The sequence below is a fragment of the Cetorhinus maximus genome, chromosome 9, assembly GCF_964194155.1.
Source record: "Cetorhinus maximus chromosome 9, sCetMax3.hap1.1, whole genome shotgun sequence".
NCBI lineage: Eukaryota > Metazoa > Chordata > Chondrichthyes > Lamniformes > Cetorhinidae > Cetorhinus > Cetorhinus maximus.
Genome location: NC_135887.1, coordinates 51,041,931 through 51,059,027, shown reverse-complemented (window position 1 = coordinate 51,059,027; position 17,097 = coordinate 51,041,931). Strand labels below are relative to the sequence as shown.

At 46.8% G+C, this 17,097-nt stretch overlaps 1 protein-coding gene across 1 annotated transcript in view; it reads left to right on the top strand.

Moving 5' to 3' along the window:
* The window catches only part of eif4h (eukaryotic translation initiation factor 4h), an 82,868-nt gene that overhangs the window by 28,015 nt on the left and 37,756 nt on the right, over positions 1-17,097 (top strand). Inside the window, exon 2 of the mRNA XM_078548714.1 lies at positions 11,179-11,357. Coding sequence (XP_078404840.1) covers positions 11,179-11,357 — 179 coding nt within the window. The remainder of the gene's footprint in view (positions 1-11,178; positions 11,358-17,097) is intronic.

Below are 17,097 nucleotides of genomic sequence, written 5' to 3'. Positions count from 1 at the left end.
AAATCCCTATTCACATCAATCCATACTAATTATACAGTCAAATTTTTATCATCAGCTGAAGTCCAGGCCATTATATTCATCTGCCTTTCGATTTGAACCAAAAGTGATTTTCCTTTTGTTCTCTATTTCCTGTGACCTTTGTGCAGAAAATTACACTGAAATCGAGGTGTCTTGCATCTGTAATATTATTACCAAGGCATATATACAGCAAGCAGTGTGGGTGCTGATGTTATCTTTGTGATGCAGGAACATTGTAATTTTAGGTAGGAAAACTGGAATTTTTCAGGTTGGGTTTGAAGCAAATTTGGGAGGGAATCTGTTTTTAGCAATCTCCCACCTAGAGCTTCAAACAGGAATCAGTAAACATAAGTAAATTTTTGCAATCCTTGTTACAAGGTTTAACATTCAACTGTTAACCTTGCTACATTCAATTAAATTCATGTTTTTCAATATAGCTGCCCCAGCTGCCACCTTATTTTCCTTTACTCCTCTGGCCTTGACCACTTTCAGTCCCTCACTCATTGTAACCCGAATAACCTATAGGTCTGCAGCTTCTCTTCTTACTCCACCCCTTCACCAGCTTTTCTCTTCCATAAAACCTACTTCCTCCTCCTGTATTCCCTCCTCGCTCGATGCCTAATTCTTCAAGTTCCTTTCTTGGTTCCTGTATGCACTCCCTCTGCTTCAGGACTGTCCTCTCTTTCCAAATCGCCATTGATATCTCCTCTTCAATAAGTTCACCCTTGACCTATCTGTCCTCACCAATTTCCATCTCTTATGCCACTTTCCTCTCTAAGGCCCTTGACTGTGCCATTGTCTCCTGGCTTCATGACCACCCCTCCCATGAACCTCTTCAATCCAGTTTCCACCTGCTCACAACACTAAGACGATCATGGCTAAAGTCACCAGTGTGCTTTGTGACTGACACTATGGTGTATCGTTTCCAATACCCTGCTTCCTTCAGTTTATCTGCATCATTCACTATAATTAACCATGCAGTTCTGAACCACCATTGCTCCTCAAACTTTGGAACTTGCCTTGCCTCATTTCCCTACTAATATCAACACAGGCAGTGAATCTTTAGTAATAACAAAGTCCTACTCTCACATGGTCAACTCTGGACCTCCCAGCAACCCAGCCTTGGTTTTCACCTTTTCCTCATTACATGTTGTACCTTTGTGACATGATCCTGAAGCATCTGATCCATTATCACGGTACATACGCTCAACTTCACCTCTTCACCACTTCCCTTAACCCCACGATCTGTGTTTTCAGATTGCCTCCATGACATTAAGCCTCATCCATGACCAATACCCTCAATTTGGCACCTGAAAGACCAAAGCCGTCAGAAAAACCCCCCAGAAAAAACTCCACTTCCTTCTCCCCTTCCCTGGCTGTGTGCTCAGATGGAACCAGACTGTACTTAGATCAAGCTATATAGCTCAGGGCTGAGTTTTCAAGCTCCATATCCTATTACCATCAAGATCACTTACTTCTATCATTGCATTCAGCTTTGCATTCATCATTTATCTTTGTCTGTACTTTACCCCCATGTACTTTAACATCTAGACTTAAATTCTATGATGCATTTCTCACTGACCTCTCTTCACCACCCTCCATAAACTCCAACCTGCCCAGAACTTAGATGAACTCAACACTCAAACCCTATCCAACACTAAGCACGACTCATTGATTATTGCTGTCCCAGCTGATTTACACTGGTTCCCTGTCTGCCAATGCATCAAAATAAAAACCTTCATTTTCAAATTTCTCCACAGCTACCCAACTTACGCAACTTCGCCCAGTCTCCTTTCCCTGCTGTGCTGTCTGATCCTCTGGGCAGAATCGTCCCAGATTTGGATTAAGCGCAGTAGCGGGCGGGTAAATCGACGTTTTACCCACTGGCCACGATGGCGGGTTTTCACGCCGTATGGTCCCAAGCCCGCCACTTTATTTATTCATTCCTGGGAAAGACGGCATTTCCATGGCGGGCAGGCTCTCATTCGCCTGCCCACCATCACCTCGCCGCTTCATCACGCCTGGTGCCATATTTAAAGTCCAGCCGCGTGCACCACATCTCAGTGCTTCCTGACCACAACTGCTGCAGGGAAAACATGGCCTGAAAGGCAAAAAGACTGCAGCCCCCAGGTTCAGGGACATGTCACTGAAATGCCTTTTGGATGCCGTGGAGTCCCACCGGGATGTCCTCTAGCCCCGCTGTGGTCACAGGATGGGCAGCGGCATGATCCACCTGGCTTGGGAGGAGGTGGCAGCGGTGGTCAGTGTCAACGGCATTCAAAAGAGGACAGCCACCCAGTGCCAGAAGAGGATGAATGATCTCCGTTCCACCAGGGTAAGTCACTCTTCTCATCACTCTCAACTCTCACACTCACAAACCCATCACACATTCACAGGGCTCTCACTCACTGCCGGTTCAAGGGACATCACCATTCACCCTCTCATACACACCTCCATTGTCCTCATCCCATCCATGGTACCACTCACCACCCACACATGCCAGGCACACTTATCATCTGGCCTGGCCTTGCCTACACTTTCTCCATCTCTATTCATGCAGGACAAGCTGGCACACAACAAAAGGGAGAAGTCACAGACTGGTGAAGAAATGCCTGAAATCAAGATCCTCACAGACTTTGAAAACAGCCATCCAGCTGGCCAGCAACGATCTGGACCAGTCCTGTGCTGATGGTGAGGTCGGCGGTGGTCTACCAAGTGAGGGTCCAGCAGTGCAACATCCATCAGACAACCATGCCGTGAGTGATGTGTCCTGTTTCACAGGCCATTGGCCATGTACTAATTATCTCCCTTTGCTTCCGCAGGCACATCTGGGACACAGCCGAAGGAGTCCATGACCCAGGGCCTCCAATCAAGCCCAGAAAAAACCTCTGAAGTGGAATCTGGAGGCACCCTCCCTGAAGTCCCATTGCAGCGCTCACCCACACTCTCCGCCAGCTCAGAGACACACACCTCGATGGGAATTAGCTTTAGAATAGCCTCAGGATCACAATCCAGTGAGCACATCGCACTGTCTGATCCACAGCAGGTGACAGCAGGGACTTCCCTTGTGTCCAGCACTCAGAGGACTGCTGGAGGCCAGAAATGTGCTGAGTCCAAGTCAGATGACGAGCCTCTGGACTCGGCCATGTCACAGTTGCTTGAGCTGCAAAGGCAAGCTCGGGAACATCAGGAAGGGATGTCCACTGCACTCCTCAGATTGCAATGCACAATGGAGGAGTCCGTCCAACTTCAGGCTGAGGTGATAGCGGCAGCATGTGAACGCACCAAAGTCAACACTGGTAGGATGGCGGTTGCCATGGAGACCTTGGTCCAGGACATTGGTCCTGCACTGCTGTGCAGGCTCAACTCCATCGCTGATGCCATAGTTGGCCTCCAACAGTGTGTACACGAGAGGGGTGCCAGGCAGCTCAGTCTCACTCCAGCTACCCCTTCTCCTCAAGGGCACCCATAGGGAGGAGGATCAGCCGGTGCACACTACAGGCCCATCCACCCAGATGACTCCGAGAGTGACCAGCCCATCCGAATCCCCTCTTCCTGTGACCTCAGCAGCTCCAGCTCCACAGGCCGAGGAGGGTGCCACTGCCACACTGCAGGGCCCTGAAAGCAGGCCGGGGCCCTCCAAGTCTCAGCCCTCCAGTGAATGCCCGCCAAGGTCATCAGAGGGTGTTGCAGTCAGCAGGCTGCCTCCACCTCAGGGAGCACCAAGACGTAGTGGCAGGGTTAGGAAAGTTAATAAGAATTAGTTGCACAGCCTAGGCACGGGTGTTAATCACTTGCACATACTGTTCACTATTGTCAATAAACTCCCAAGAATGTCTCCCTGCCTATAGCTCCTTGTTCTGATGAGCAGTGTTCATGTCACTCAGATGTGAAACTCAGATGTCACTCAGAGTTCTCTCATTCTCTCTGTGTGCTCTTAGCACCTTTTAGGTGGGGCTGGCCCCCAGCACTTCAGAGTCTGTGACCACTGATGCTGTGCTCCTGAAGGGCTCCGGTGCTGAAGGCAGACTAAGGATCAGATGCTTCTAAAGTTTCATGGCTGCATCTCTATGCTATGACCCTGATCATGGAGCGCAAGCGAGCTGCCCTTGGCTGAACAGGAGTCAGACACTCTCAGAGACTACGTGAAGATTTATGTCGTTATCATCCTCCTGCAATTGAGTGACTTATTAAGGCCTACACTGGGTCTCCACGACAGGATGATTCCCACAGAAGGTATTTGCGCTGCCATAAGCCAGACTGGAGTCAAATGTTCACAGATGCAATGTGAGGATCTATGGAGTTACCTCACTGCATGGCTGTCGTCATCCTCCACAAATCTAGCAGCTATGAAGGCCTCCTGAGCATGCCTACCTCGTCTAGCCAGTGCAAGAGCTTCACCTCCATCATCAACGACTTTGAGGACCTCCTCACCCTCATCCCCATCGGTGTCCTCCTCATCGGAGAAGACCTACAGCTCCTCCTCAGCCAGCTCCTCGCCCTGTTCCAGCGCCAGATTGTAAAGGGCGCGACACCCGATGACAATGCGTGACACCCGCTGTGGACTATGTTGCAGGGTTCCACCAGACCGGTCCAAGCGTTGGAACTTCATATTCAGCATCCCAATGGTCTGCTCCACCAAGTTGTGAGTTGCAGCATGAGCCTCGTTATACTGTCACTCTGCTGCAGTCTGAGGCTGCCGCACGGGTGTCATCAGCCACGGCATCTGCGGGTAGCCCTTGTCCCCGAGGAGCCATCCCTGCAGCTTCTGTGGACCCTGGAAGACTCTAGGGATCTGTGACTGACTGAGGACATAGGAGTCGTGCACATTCCCTGGGAACCATGCGCACACCTGCAGGATGCATTTCTGCTGCACATTCAGCGAGTGGAAGCCCTTGCGGTTGATGTAGTTCACTGCGTGTTGCGATGGAGATCTTAGCACCATGTGAGTGCAGTCAATCACACCCTGCATCTGTGGGAAACCCAAGATCTGGGTGAATCTAATTGCTCTTGCATTCTGGCTGTCCTGGTTCTGGGCAAAATGCACAAAGTTGTGTGCCATTGCAAAGATGGCATCCATGACCTCATGGATGCATTTGTGGGTGGAGACTTGTGAGATCTCACAGAGAACACAAGTGGAGCCCTGAAAGGGGCCACTGGCAGAAATTGAGTGTCGCGGTCACTTTCACAGCCACTGGCAGTGGATGCCCTCTATGTCCCCGTGGTGCCAAATCCTGCAGTAGCTGGCAGATGTAAGTAGCCAGTTCCCTGGATGCAGTCTTCAGCGACACAGGTTCTCGGTCATCTGCAGGAATGAAACACGGTGTCTATAGACCCTGGGTGTCACTAGGCACCGACCAGCAACAGCTTGCTGTCGCTCCTGGGCAGCGTATGTGGGAGCCCCTGCTGCCCTTTCTTCCTGAGGTTTCTGCTCCTGCCTCTACGCAGCCAGGAGCCTCAGTCGCTCTCTCTTCCATCATCTTCGCTCTCTGTATGCCATCAGGCATACAGCTCCATGATCCTGATGTACTCCTGCAGAATGAAAAAGTGAGACACGTGGTTAGCCTGGGCGTAATAAGAACCTGCCCTGGTTAAGTGTGAAGGCCGCTTAACGCTCCCCGGAGAGTGCTGGCCACCACTTGGATGGCCAGAGATTAGTGCGCTGCATGGCTGCCCGAAACCCCACCACCTCCGCCCCACTCCACCCGACCGATTGGCGACCGATTTGCCCATTGGACTGCATTCTGTGCTGTCAGCTCAGGCACAGGCACTCTCCTAATCTGCACTGCTAGGCTGCACTGTTAGCTTGAACCTTCGGGGAGACTGGTCCAAACCAGGATGATAACATTGCAAGGGGCTGTGTGCACCTCCAGCGGTGACTGCTCCATGGCCAGCTTTAGCAAGAAGACTGTACAATGTGCGCAGTTGTCCAATTATTCTGCAGTTCACTAAAATACTCATTACTTTGCAGTCTGTGCTGGCGGGGTGAAAAGCTTTGGAGCACTTGGTGGCACTTTTATGCCTCTGTGTTGCTTGAATGGGCAGATAAGCTTGAAGCCCAACTCCAATCATATCAATGTGGCTGTGTCTGAACTGTATCAGTTGCAGAGGAATGGTCACTTTATACAATTTTCCTAATGCGTGGCCCCTTCCCTCACCCACCCTACCCCCCACCCAGAATGCTTGTGCGCCATATTCAACGGCAGGGCAGCCCTTGCCCACCCACCCCCCCTGCCAAGTCACTTCAATGGCAGGGCTGCCCTTAACCCCCCCCCCACAACACTTCTCAAGCTTGAAGTCCAACAGGCGACCCTGGTGAGTGCTGCACAACGTTACTGTGTACTCACCTCTGAGTTTATATGCTTTTGTGAAACATGTCGGTGTGCTTTCCTGCTGAAGTGGATGGACGATCCAGTGGGGTGGGTGGGGCAGCGGGGGTGGTGGAGGGGGAACAATTCCGGCTGCCTGACCTAATAATGATGTGCAGATGTATTACAATGAGGTTCCTGACGTCCGATGGCGGGAAACGCAGCCTGCCATCAGTGGGTTGAGTGGACGATCGCAAACTGATTTCACGATTGTCAGCTCATGCCAAAGAACACGCCCGACACCAGCGGGCACGGAAAATCCTGACCTCTGACTGAGAATTCCCTGCAACTTCTTCTCAGGCATTGTTGAGACAGCCTTTAGTAGTGTGACTTCTCTGAGCATCACTCCCTAAACCTTCCCTTCAGTACTTCTCTGCCTGCCTTTGGAAGGCTACTTAAAACTTTTAAGACTTTTGTCACCTCTCTAAATATCTCAAAGACACTGCTTCTGTTCCTTTGTCATGTACCTTGAAATTTTTTTGATGTTAAAATCTCTATATAAGTGCAAGCCATTGTTTACATATCAATTAGTTAATGGCATTTTACAAGACCAATGTGATTATTCCAGTGATTGTTCAGGAAGACCTCCCACACAATAGTATGTAGAAAGATGTATGCACATCATATTGCCAACATAATGAATTACCTGTAACCAATTCAGGTACTGTTCAAATGTAAACCCCATATAGGAAAATGCCTCAAGCCTGTGTGTAACAATCACCAAACATCATTCAAGATGATAAAAGCAAAAAACTGCGGATGCTGGAAATCCAAAACAAAAATAAAAATAAAAATACCTGGAAAAACTCAGCAGGTCTGGCAGCATCTGCGGAGAGGAACACAGTTAACGTTTCGAGTCCGTATGACTGTTCAACGGTGCTAAGTAAAAAATAGAAGAGAGGTGAAATATAAGCTGGTTTAAGGGGTGGGTGGGACAAGTAGAGCTGGACAGAGGGCCAGTGATAGGTGGAGATAGCCAAAAGATGTCATAGATAAAAGGACAAAGAGGTGTTGAAGGTGGTGATATTATCTAAGGAATGTGCTAATTAAGGGTAGAAAGCAGGACAAGCAAGGTACAGATAGCCCTAGTGGGGGTGGGGTGAAGGAATCGAAATAGGCTAAAAGGTAGAGATAAAACAATGGATGGAAATACATTTAAAAATAATGGAAATAGGTGGGAAAAGAAAAATCTATATAAATTATTGGGAAAAAAAGGGGATCGGATCGGAAAGGGGGTGGGAATGGAGGAGAGAGTTCATGATCTAAAATTGTTGAACTCAATATTCAGTCCAGAAAGCTGTAAAGTGCCCAGTCGGAAGGTGAGGTGCTGTTCCTCCAGTTTGCGTTGAGCTTCACTGGAGCAATGCAGCAGGCATTGTGAAGCACTGAGGGTGGCAAGGGCGCAGAATGTACTCTGAGTGGGGGACTTCAATGTCCATCACCAAGAGTAGCTCGTTAGCACCACTACTGACCAAGCTAAAGGACATAGCTGTTGGACTGGGTCTGCGGCAGCTGGTGAGGGAACCAACAAGAGGGATAGACATACTTGACCTCATCCTCACCAACCTGCCTGCCGCAGATGCAACTGTCCACGACAGTATCAGTAGGAGTGACCACCACACAGACATTGTGGAGACGAAGTCCCGCCTTCACATTGAGGAGACCCTCCATCATGTTATCCCGTGCTAAATGGGATAAATTTCGAACAGATCTAGCAACTCAAGACTGGGCATCCATGAGGCGAACGCAATCTGCAACTTCATGGCCCGGCATATCCCCGACTCTACCATTACCATCAAGCTAGGGGATGAGCCCTGGTTCAATGAAGAATACAGGAGGGCATGCCAGGAGCAGCACCAGGCATATCTAAAAATGAGGTGTCAACCTGGTGAAGCTATATCACAGGACTACCTGTGTGCCAAACAGCATAAGCAGCCAGTGATAGACAGAGCTAAGCAATCCCACAAGCAATGGATCAGATCTATGCTCTGCAGTCCTACCACATCCAGTCATGAATGGTGGTGGACAATTAAACAACTCACTGGAGGAGGAGGCTGCACAAATATCCTCATCCTCAATGATGGAGGAGCCCAGCACATCAGTGCAAAAGATAAGGCTAAAGCAATTGCTACAATCTTCAGCCAGAAGTGCCGAGTGGGTGATCCATCTCGGCCTCCTCCAGAGGTCCCCAGCATCACAGATGCTAGTCTTCAGCCAATTTGATTCATTCCAAGTGATATCAAGAAATGGCTGAAGGCACTGGATACTGCAAAGGCTACTGTTCCTGACAATTTTCCGGCAATAGTACTGAAGACTTGTGCTCCAGAACCTGCCACGCCCCCAGAGCTACAACACTGGCATCTACCTGGCTATGTGTAAAATTGCCCAGGTATGTCCTGTACACAAAAAGCAGGAAAAATCCAACCCAGCCAATTACCGCCCCATCAGTCTACTCTTGATCATCAGTAAAGTAATGGAAGGGGTCATCAACAGTGCTATCAATGGGGCATTTGCTTAGTAATAACCTACTCATTGATGCCCAGTTTGGGTTCCGCCTCCTGACCTCGTTACAGCCTTGGTTTGGACATGGACAAAAGAGCTGAACTACCGAGGTGAGGTGAGAGTGACTGCCCTTGACATCAGGGCCAAATTTGACGAGTATGGCATCAAGGAGTCCCAGCAAAAATCGGTGTCAATGGGAATCAGGGGGAAAACTCTCTGCTGGTTGGAGTCACACCTAGCACAAAGGAAGATGGTTGTAGTTGTTGGTGGTCAATCATCTCAGTTCCAGGACATCACTGCTGGAATTCCTCAGGTTAGTGTCCTCAGCCCAACCAGCTTCAACTGCTTCATCAATGACCTTCCTTCCATCATAAGGTCAGAAGTGGGAATGTTCACTGATGATTGCACAATGTTCAGCATCATTTGCGACACTGAAGCAGTCCATGTCCAAATGCAGCAAGACCAGCGTTCTGTTGAAGAATCATACGGACTTGAAACGTTAACTGTGTTCCTCTCCGCAGATGCTGTCAGACCTGCTGAGTTTTTCCAGGTATTTTTATTTTTGTTTTGGATTTCCAGCATCCGCAGTTTTTTGCTTTTATATAAGACCTGGACAATATCCAGGCTAGGGCTGACAAATAACGTTTATGCCACACAAGTGTCAGGCAATGACTATCTTCAATCAGAGAGAATCCAACCATCGCCCCATGATGTTCAATGGCAATACCATCACTGAATCCCCCATTATCAACATTCTGGAGGTTACCATTGACCAAAAACTGAACTGGACTAGCCATATAAATACTGTGGCTACAAGAACAGGTCAGAGGCTAGGAATCCTGCGATGATTAACTTACCTCCTGACTTCCCAAAGCCTGTCCACCATCTACAAAGCACAAGTCAGGAGTGTAATGGAATACTACCCACTTGTCTGGATGAGTGCAGCTCCCACAACACTCAAGAAGCTTGACACCATCCAGGACAAAGCAGCCAGCTTGATTAGCACCACATCCACAAACATTCACTCCATCCACCACCGACGCACAGTAGCAGCAGTGTGTACCATCTACAAGATGCACTGCAGAAATTCACCAAGGCTCCTTTGACACCGCCTTCCAAAACCACGACCACTACCATCTAGAAGGACAAGGGCAGCAGATAAATGGGAACACAACACCTGCACGTTCCCCTCCAGGTCACTCACCATCCTGACTTGGAAATATATCGCTGATCCTTCACTGTCGCTGGGTCAAAATCCTGGAACTCCCTTCCTAACAGCACTGTGAGTCGACCTGCATCACATGGACTGCAGCAGTTCAAGAAGGCAGCTCACCACTACTTTCTCAAGGGCAACTAGGGATGGGCAATAAATACTGGCCCAGCCAGCGAAGCTCACATCCCGTGAATGAATAAAAAAAAGCATGGTAGCAGCCAGATCTAGAACGAAACCCATTCATGGTGCAAGAATGTGTTTTGGCCTGAACCTTCAGAAGAGCATTTCCTACTGTGGTGTTTCTATTTCCTATATATCTGACCCTGCTGAATAAGATTGCCAATTTGTGCCAAACCTTCGATGTTTTTGTGCAATGATTTCATGGCCGCTTGGAACTGGATTGAGCTTGCCCATACCCATTATGCATAAGATTATTGATGGGAGATTTGACTTTAAACCAGGGTCCATAGGTGAAAAAGCACTATTTTGCTTATTTTCATTTTAAAAAAGCACATTAGCTAACATCACTATTACTGCACTAATTGCTCCACTCCCCCTGCCTTTGTATTGTAACAACGTGATACAGTTGAGAGCATTCATCACAATCATCAATTGTAAGCTGCAGTTTGCAAGCTGGAAGTTTGTGCATTCTTGATGTCAAGGGTTTCAGCAGCGGTCCACTGTTACCAAGTTAGCTGGTTGGCTGCTGCAAGCACAGGCTGTTAAAACATTAAATTTTCATTGCTGCCCAAACCGACATACACAATGCTGACACTATTTAATGCTGAAACTAGATAAATATACCAGGAACAACAGATAGTAAGCAGGTTCCACACAAATTATTTACCATCATTACTTACATAAAAGTTAATTTAAATCATGAACAATGATTTTGGGTAGGGAGCAGGCAAGGTCTGTCTAGGTGAAAATGGGAGATAGGTCATGTTAGTTTCTGACTTTTAGTACAATTTAATAAAACTGAAACTGTCTATGACAAATCTTATGAAGCGCTTGTTAAATGGGATGTGACTTAGAGATGAACAGCCTGAAGATTAACTTTATTTTCTGTTGTTTTAGAAGATCTCGTGTTAGCGGTCCTCGAAAACAGAAAGAATTACCGACAGAGCCCCCATTCACTGCTTATGTAGGAAATTTACCTTTTAATACTGTGCAGGGAGACATTGATGCCATCTTTAAGGAGCTGAACGTAAGGAGCGTTCGACTAGTCAGAGACAAAGAAACAGACAAGTTCAAAGGTATAGTGCAATACAAGTTCTGGGTTTTATTTTTATGCAAATTTAAATTTTAAGTTTGTTTTGTAGACTTGTGATTTATCTGTCCTCTTTTAAAGACATACATTACTTTTGATTACTTAATCTTTGTTACAGCTTTCAAAACTTGCACTTGTTTCCTATCCTATAAACTGCATGAGTGATTTTCAATAAATTTCTATGGATACAGCCCAAACATTTCCTAATTCTCCTATTAATTTTTTAAAAATAGCCATGATTACAGGTTCTTTATTTGAAAACTAACTCTTTACATCGTCAGTGTTGCTGCAGTCCCTTGTTGTAAAATGAAAAGTATAAAAAGTGGTTTTACTATTACAATTTAGTCTTTGCCCCAGTTATGTTGATACACTAATATCAGAGTATTTAATGCGGTGGTTTGAAATTCATCTTTCTGCTATTTTAACAGAGACTGTAACCTATTTGCATCAAGTTCCAGTCAAATATTGCAAGCATTTTTACACCTCTTTTCCACAAGTTTTTGGGAGAATTCCTTTTCTGTCACCGCTTTGGTTGTGATACAAATTCTGATAGCTCGCATGTGTGGCCAGTGAACATGTGTAAGGCTTCATAATAAGTGAGAGCAGTATATTCAACTATAGGAACAATCACAGCACATCCTGTTCTCATCTGGGGTTGAAGTTTAGAAGTTTAGGCCGTGTTTGATAATGGAGGACAGGACCGGAAAATACTGCTGGTGTGTCAGTTTCCTGACCCTGTTCTCGGCACCAGCTGTTTTTGCCAAGGCAGGTTCGAAGTCAGCAGGATGACCTGCCTCCACGAGGCAGGCAGCCAACTAGGCTCATTAAGATTCTTGTTAACCACACTTAAAGGAGGCCAGCTGGGATGTTCAGTTGGCCTCCAGTTTCTCAACACAATGATGGGTAGTTTAATTGCCTTGAGGCAGGCTGCCACTGGCAGACTGGGGGTGAGTGGGGGGTAACACTCCAGCCAGGCCTACAGGCCCTCCCTGTAGAAAGATTCTCCTGCACCCCCCCACCTCCGACTCACCCCCTAACCTCAAAACAGTCGCCTGGCTGCTGAATCTGTTTTTATTTGAGGCCTTCAAAAGGTTGCCAAGAGGGCACCTCCATGTCGAAACACCCTCTTTGTAACTCACTCTTTATTGCAGCCTGCTGTCAAGCTGGAATGCTTCCAATTGGCTCTCCAGTTTCAAGAACCCACCTGCTGCCTTTATTTGGATAGGAGCCCTGTCTCCAACTTAATTAACGGAGTGCCTGCATGAAAATCCCAAAGAGTGACTGTTTTCCCTGGAGGTGGGTTCAGGACTTGGAAACAGTCACAACTGTTTCGTCTTTAAAGACTGCAGTGCTCCTCCAGTGTCTGTCTCAGTGAGAGTTATTGAACTGACCTCAAGATGGCAGCCTCCAGAGAACTGCCTCATGGTAGAGGTCACATGACTACAGCAAGTCAGATAGAACATGTAGAACTGATTGCATTTCAAACCCAAACATCCCACTTTTTATACCGAACAAAAGACAAATTTGCATGCACGATCATGTGTAACTGTGAGTTACCCACGTTATCCGTTATACAGGCACTGTTCTCATGCATTAACAACTGTTTGTTCTACTAGTCAGTCTCTGTACCTGCATTGCATACATAGTCTTTAAACCATGCAGGTCTCTTAATAGTACGCGTGCGTGTTGTCATTGGCTGTTCGTCTGGGTGATGGTCTCTTTCCAGAGAGTGTCGTTCCCGCAGCACTTGTTGCTATGGTAACTGTTGTGGTTCCATTGCCATTCTTGGGGACACTTGGACCTCTGGTATTGATGGTAGTTCTGTACTCAGTACAGCTGGTGAGATCCCTTCTTCCTGACTGATTGATTGCTGTGAGGGAACAGCTTCACGCTGTGAAGGACAGCTTCACTAGTTGTACATATATGCCTGCGGTTGCACCAGTATAATTGGTCGTTCACTTCCACCGCGTACAATTGAGCTGACAATTTCATGTCCCAAGATTCCACGTGGGCTGGCTCCTGTTGAGAACATTGAAGGTTTGCACCCTGACTGGCTCTCCAATGCTCAGCTCTAGCAATGGGCTGGCTGTCTTGTCAAACTGAAATTTGGCATTTGGCCGCTTCACCTTGGTTTTTTTCACTCATGCTTGTTAATAGTTCTGGTTTCAGTAGCTTGTTTGCTTGGAAGCATCTTTTGCGTGCAGCATGACATTAGTCGTTGGACTGGACTACTTTCCATGCCTTCAGTTGGTGTGTTTATACTCTCGAGGATTGCCTTGTATACATCTTTGCTAGATTTGCTCAAAAATTGGGGATTTTCACTGCTGGGGCTTCAGCCTTTCCATTTGACTGCGGAGATGATGTGCAGTGTTGAATTTCCCAATCATCTGTGAAATGGCTGCATTCTTCATTTGTGAACTGAGGACCTTTGTCACTCATCACAATGTCTGGAATATCGTAGTGACTGAAGTGTGCTTTCAGGCATTCTGCTACTTCTCCTGGTATCATTGAAGTCAGCTGGTCTAACTCCCAGTAGTCAAAATAGTAGTCTACAGTGACAATCTAATCAGTTCCTGCTATAGTGAAGAGGTCTGTTCCAAGCTTCATCTATGGTCTGTCTGGGATGTCATGCGTCATCAACTGCTCTCTAAATTGTTTAGCTTGGTACTCATTACACGCATCACATTGGCCAATGTGGCCTTTAATTTCATTGCCCATGTTTGGCCAGTAGAGCACTTCTCTTGCCTTTCTCAGACTTGATTCAATTCCTTGATCGTTGCATGGATGCGCTTCAGCATCTCTCCTCTCATCTCCTTAGGAATGATGACTCTATTGCCTTTGTACAAGATGCCATCTTGGGTTATCAATTTATCTCGGTATGCCTAATATGCACTTGTGACCAGAGGTGTGTCCTGGATGCTCTCAGGCCATCATCTCATTACTACTTGTAGCGCTTGGAAAGTTGCACCTTGTTGGGTAGTTCGCTTGATTTGAGCAAGTCTCTTGCCTGTCAGATGCATCATGTCTGCTGGGTTGATGACTTCTAGATCAGATTTAGCTGCAGCTTCATGTTGAATCTGGAAGATTTCACATTCTGATGTAGCATCCTCAACTTTCTTCATGGGGAGGGCTGCTCTCGACAACATGTCAACGATGTACATCTGTTTCCCTTGCATGTATGTCACGTCCAGGTGATATCTTTGTAAATGAAGTAACGTACTTTGCAGGCGCTTTGGAGCAGGTAGTAGTGGTTTGAGAAAAATGCTTTGAAGTGGCTTGTGGTCGGACTCCACTGTTACATTTTCTCTCCCAAGTAGGTATCGATGAAAATGCTCACAAGCAAAAATAATAGCCAGGCACTCTTTCTCAATCTGAATATTGCATCGTTTGCGTTAGTGCCCTGGAAGCAAATGTAACTGGTTGTCGTTGCTGCATAGGAGTTGCTCCTAGACCTGTCTCATTGGTGTCACACTGCAAAGTGACTTGATCATTGACTTCAAAGTACTTTAGCAATGGCATTGTTAGCACTAGCTGTTTGATTTTCATGAACGCGGCTTGTTCTGTTCCCCAATACCACTTCACCTTCTTGGCAGTGAGTTTGTGTAATGAGTCACACTCTGATGACAAATAAGGCAAAGATTTTGCTATATAGTTCACAAATCAAACAAATCCTTGCACTGCTTTCAGATCCGGTGGTTGCTGCATCGCTGCTATAGCTCTCACCTTGTCAGGGTCTTGGCGAAGACCTTTTGCTGTCAATACATGACCTATGTACTTGACTTCAAGGGCCTTCAATTGCAAATTTTTCTTGGTCACCTTCAGGTTCATCTGGTGAGCTCTCTCCAGCAGTCGTATTAAATTCTGATCATGGTCAGCTATGGCTTCTTCCATTGTGTCTCCACATCCATAGACCAGTAGATCATCCACTGGCTTCCAATCCAGGAAGATCACTGACTATCTCATGCTGTCTGCGTTGATACTCTTCTGAAGCCGTGAAGATGCCAAACAGCATGAGCAACCATCTGTATCTCCTGAATGGCACCCAGAATGTTATTAGAAAGCTGCTGCTTTCATCCAGCTTCACTTACCAGTTACCATTCTTCACATCTAGGGTAGTAAAGATCTTTGCCTTGGCAAGTTGCGGCAAAATTCCTTCCATGGTTAGCATGGAGTAGTGAGATCTCTTCAGTGCTTTGTTTCGATCTTTTATAGTCTAAGCATACTCATAGCTTTCCACGTTGCTTCACTGTTACCATGCTGCTAATCCAGTCTATAGAAGTTGTCACCTCCTTAATTACTCCCCTCTCTTCCAGTTCTTCTATCTTGTCTTTTAAGCCTGACTTGAGGGCAGCTGGAACTCCTCTTGGCAGATGCTGAATTGGCCTTACATTTTCATCTACTTCTAGTTGATATCCTCTTGTTAGACATCCAACCCTGTAAACACATTTTTGTACTCCTCTAGGATCTGTTCTGCTGTCAAGGGTTTTGTGTGCTGTGACACATTGTAAACCTCTGTTGGCACATTCAGGGTTACCAGCCCAAGCTTTAGACTTCCTTTAGTTGAGATGAGTGGGTGTTGTGTCCTATCTATGATCTGGAATACCAGATCTTCCTTCTTGCCATTGCATCGAGCTCTCAGACTAATTTATCCTCTCAGTATAAGTATTGTGCCTTCATATAGCCTCAACCTTACTTTCGAGGACATAATTTTTGGATCCGCTTCTGACCTCATTACAGCTTTAGTTCAAACATGGACAAAAGAGCTGAGCTCCAGAGGTGAGGTGAGAGTAACTGCCCTTGACATCAAGGCAGCATTTGACCGAGTGTGGCATCAAGAAACCCTAGCAAACCTGCTGTCAATGGGAATCAGGGGGAAAACTCTCCGCTGGTTGGAGTCATACCTAGCACAAATAAAGATGGTTGTGAGGTCAATCATCTCAGTCCCAGAACATCATTGCAGGAGTTCCTCAGGGTGGTGTCCTAGACCCAAGCATCTTCAGCTGCTTCATCAATGACCTTCCTTCTACCATAAGGTTAGAAGTAGGGATGTTTACTGAAGATTGCACAATGTTCAGCACCATTCGTGACTCCTCAGATACTGAAGCAGTCCATGTCCAAATGCAGCAAGACCTGGACAATATCGAGGATTGGGCTGACAAGTGGCAAGTAACATTTGCGCCACACAAGTGCCATGCAACGACCATCTCCAACAAGAGAGAATCTAACCATCACCCCTTGGCATTCAATGGCATTACCATCACTGAATCTCCCACTATCAGCATCGTGGGGATTACCATTGACCAGAAACTGAACTGGACTAGTCATATAAATACTGTGGCTACAAGAGCAGGTCAGAGACTAGGAATCCTGTAGTGAGTAACTCACCTCCTGATTTCCCAAAACCTGTCCACCATTGACAAGGCACAAGTCAAGAATGTGATGGAATACTCTCCACTTGCCTGGATGAGTGCAGTAACAACACTCAAGAAGCTTGACACCATCCAGGACAAAGCAGCCACTTGATTGGCACTCCTTCCAAAAATATTCACTCCGTTCACCACCAATGTACAGTAGCAGCAGTGTGTACCATCTACAAGATGCACTGCAGAAACGTACCAATTCTTCTCAGGCAGCACCTTCCAAACCCACAACCGCTACCATCTATGAAGGACAAGGGCAGATACATGGGAACACCACCACCTGGAAGTTCCAAGCCACTCACCATC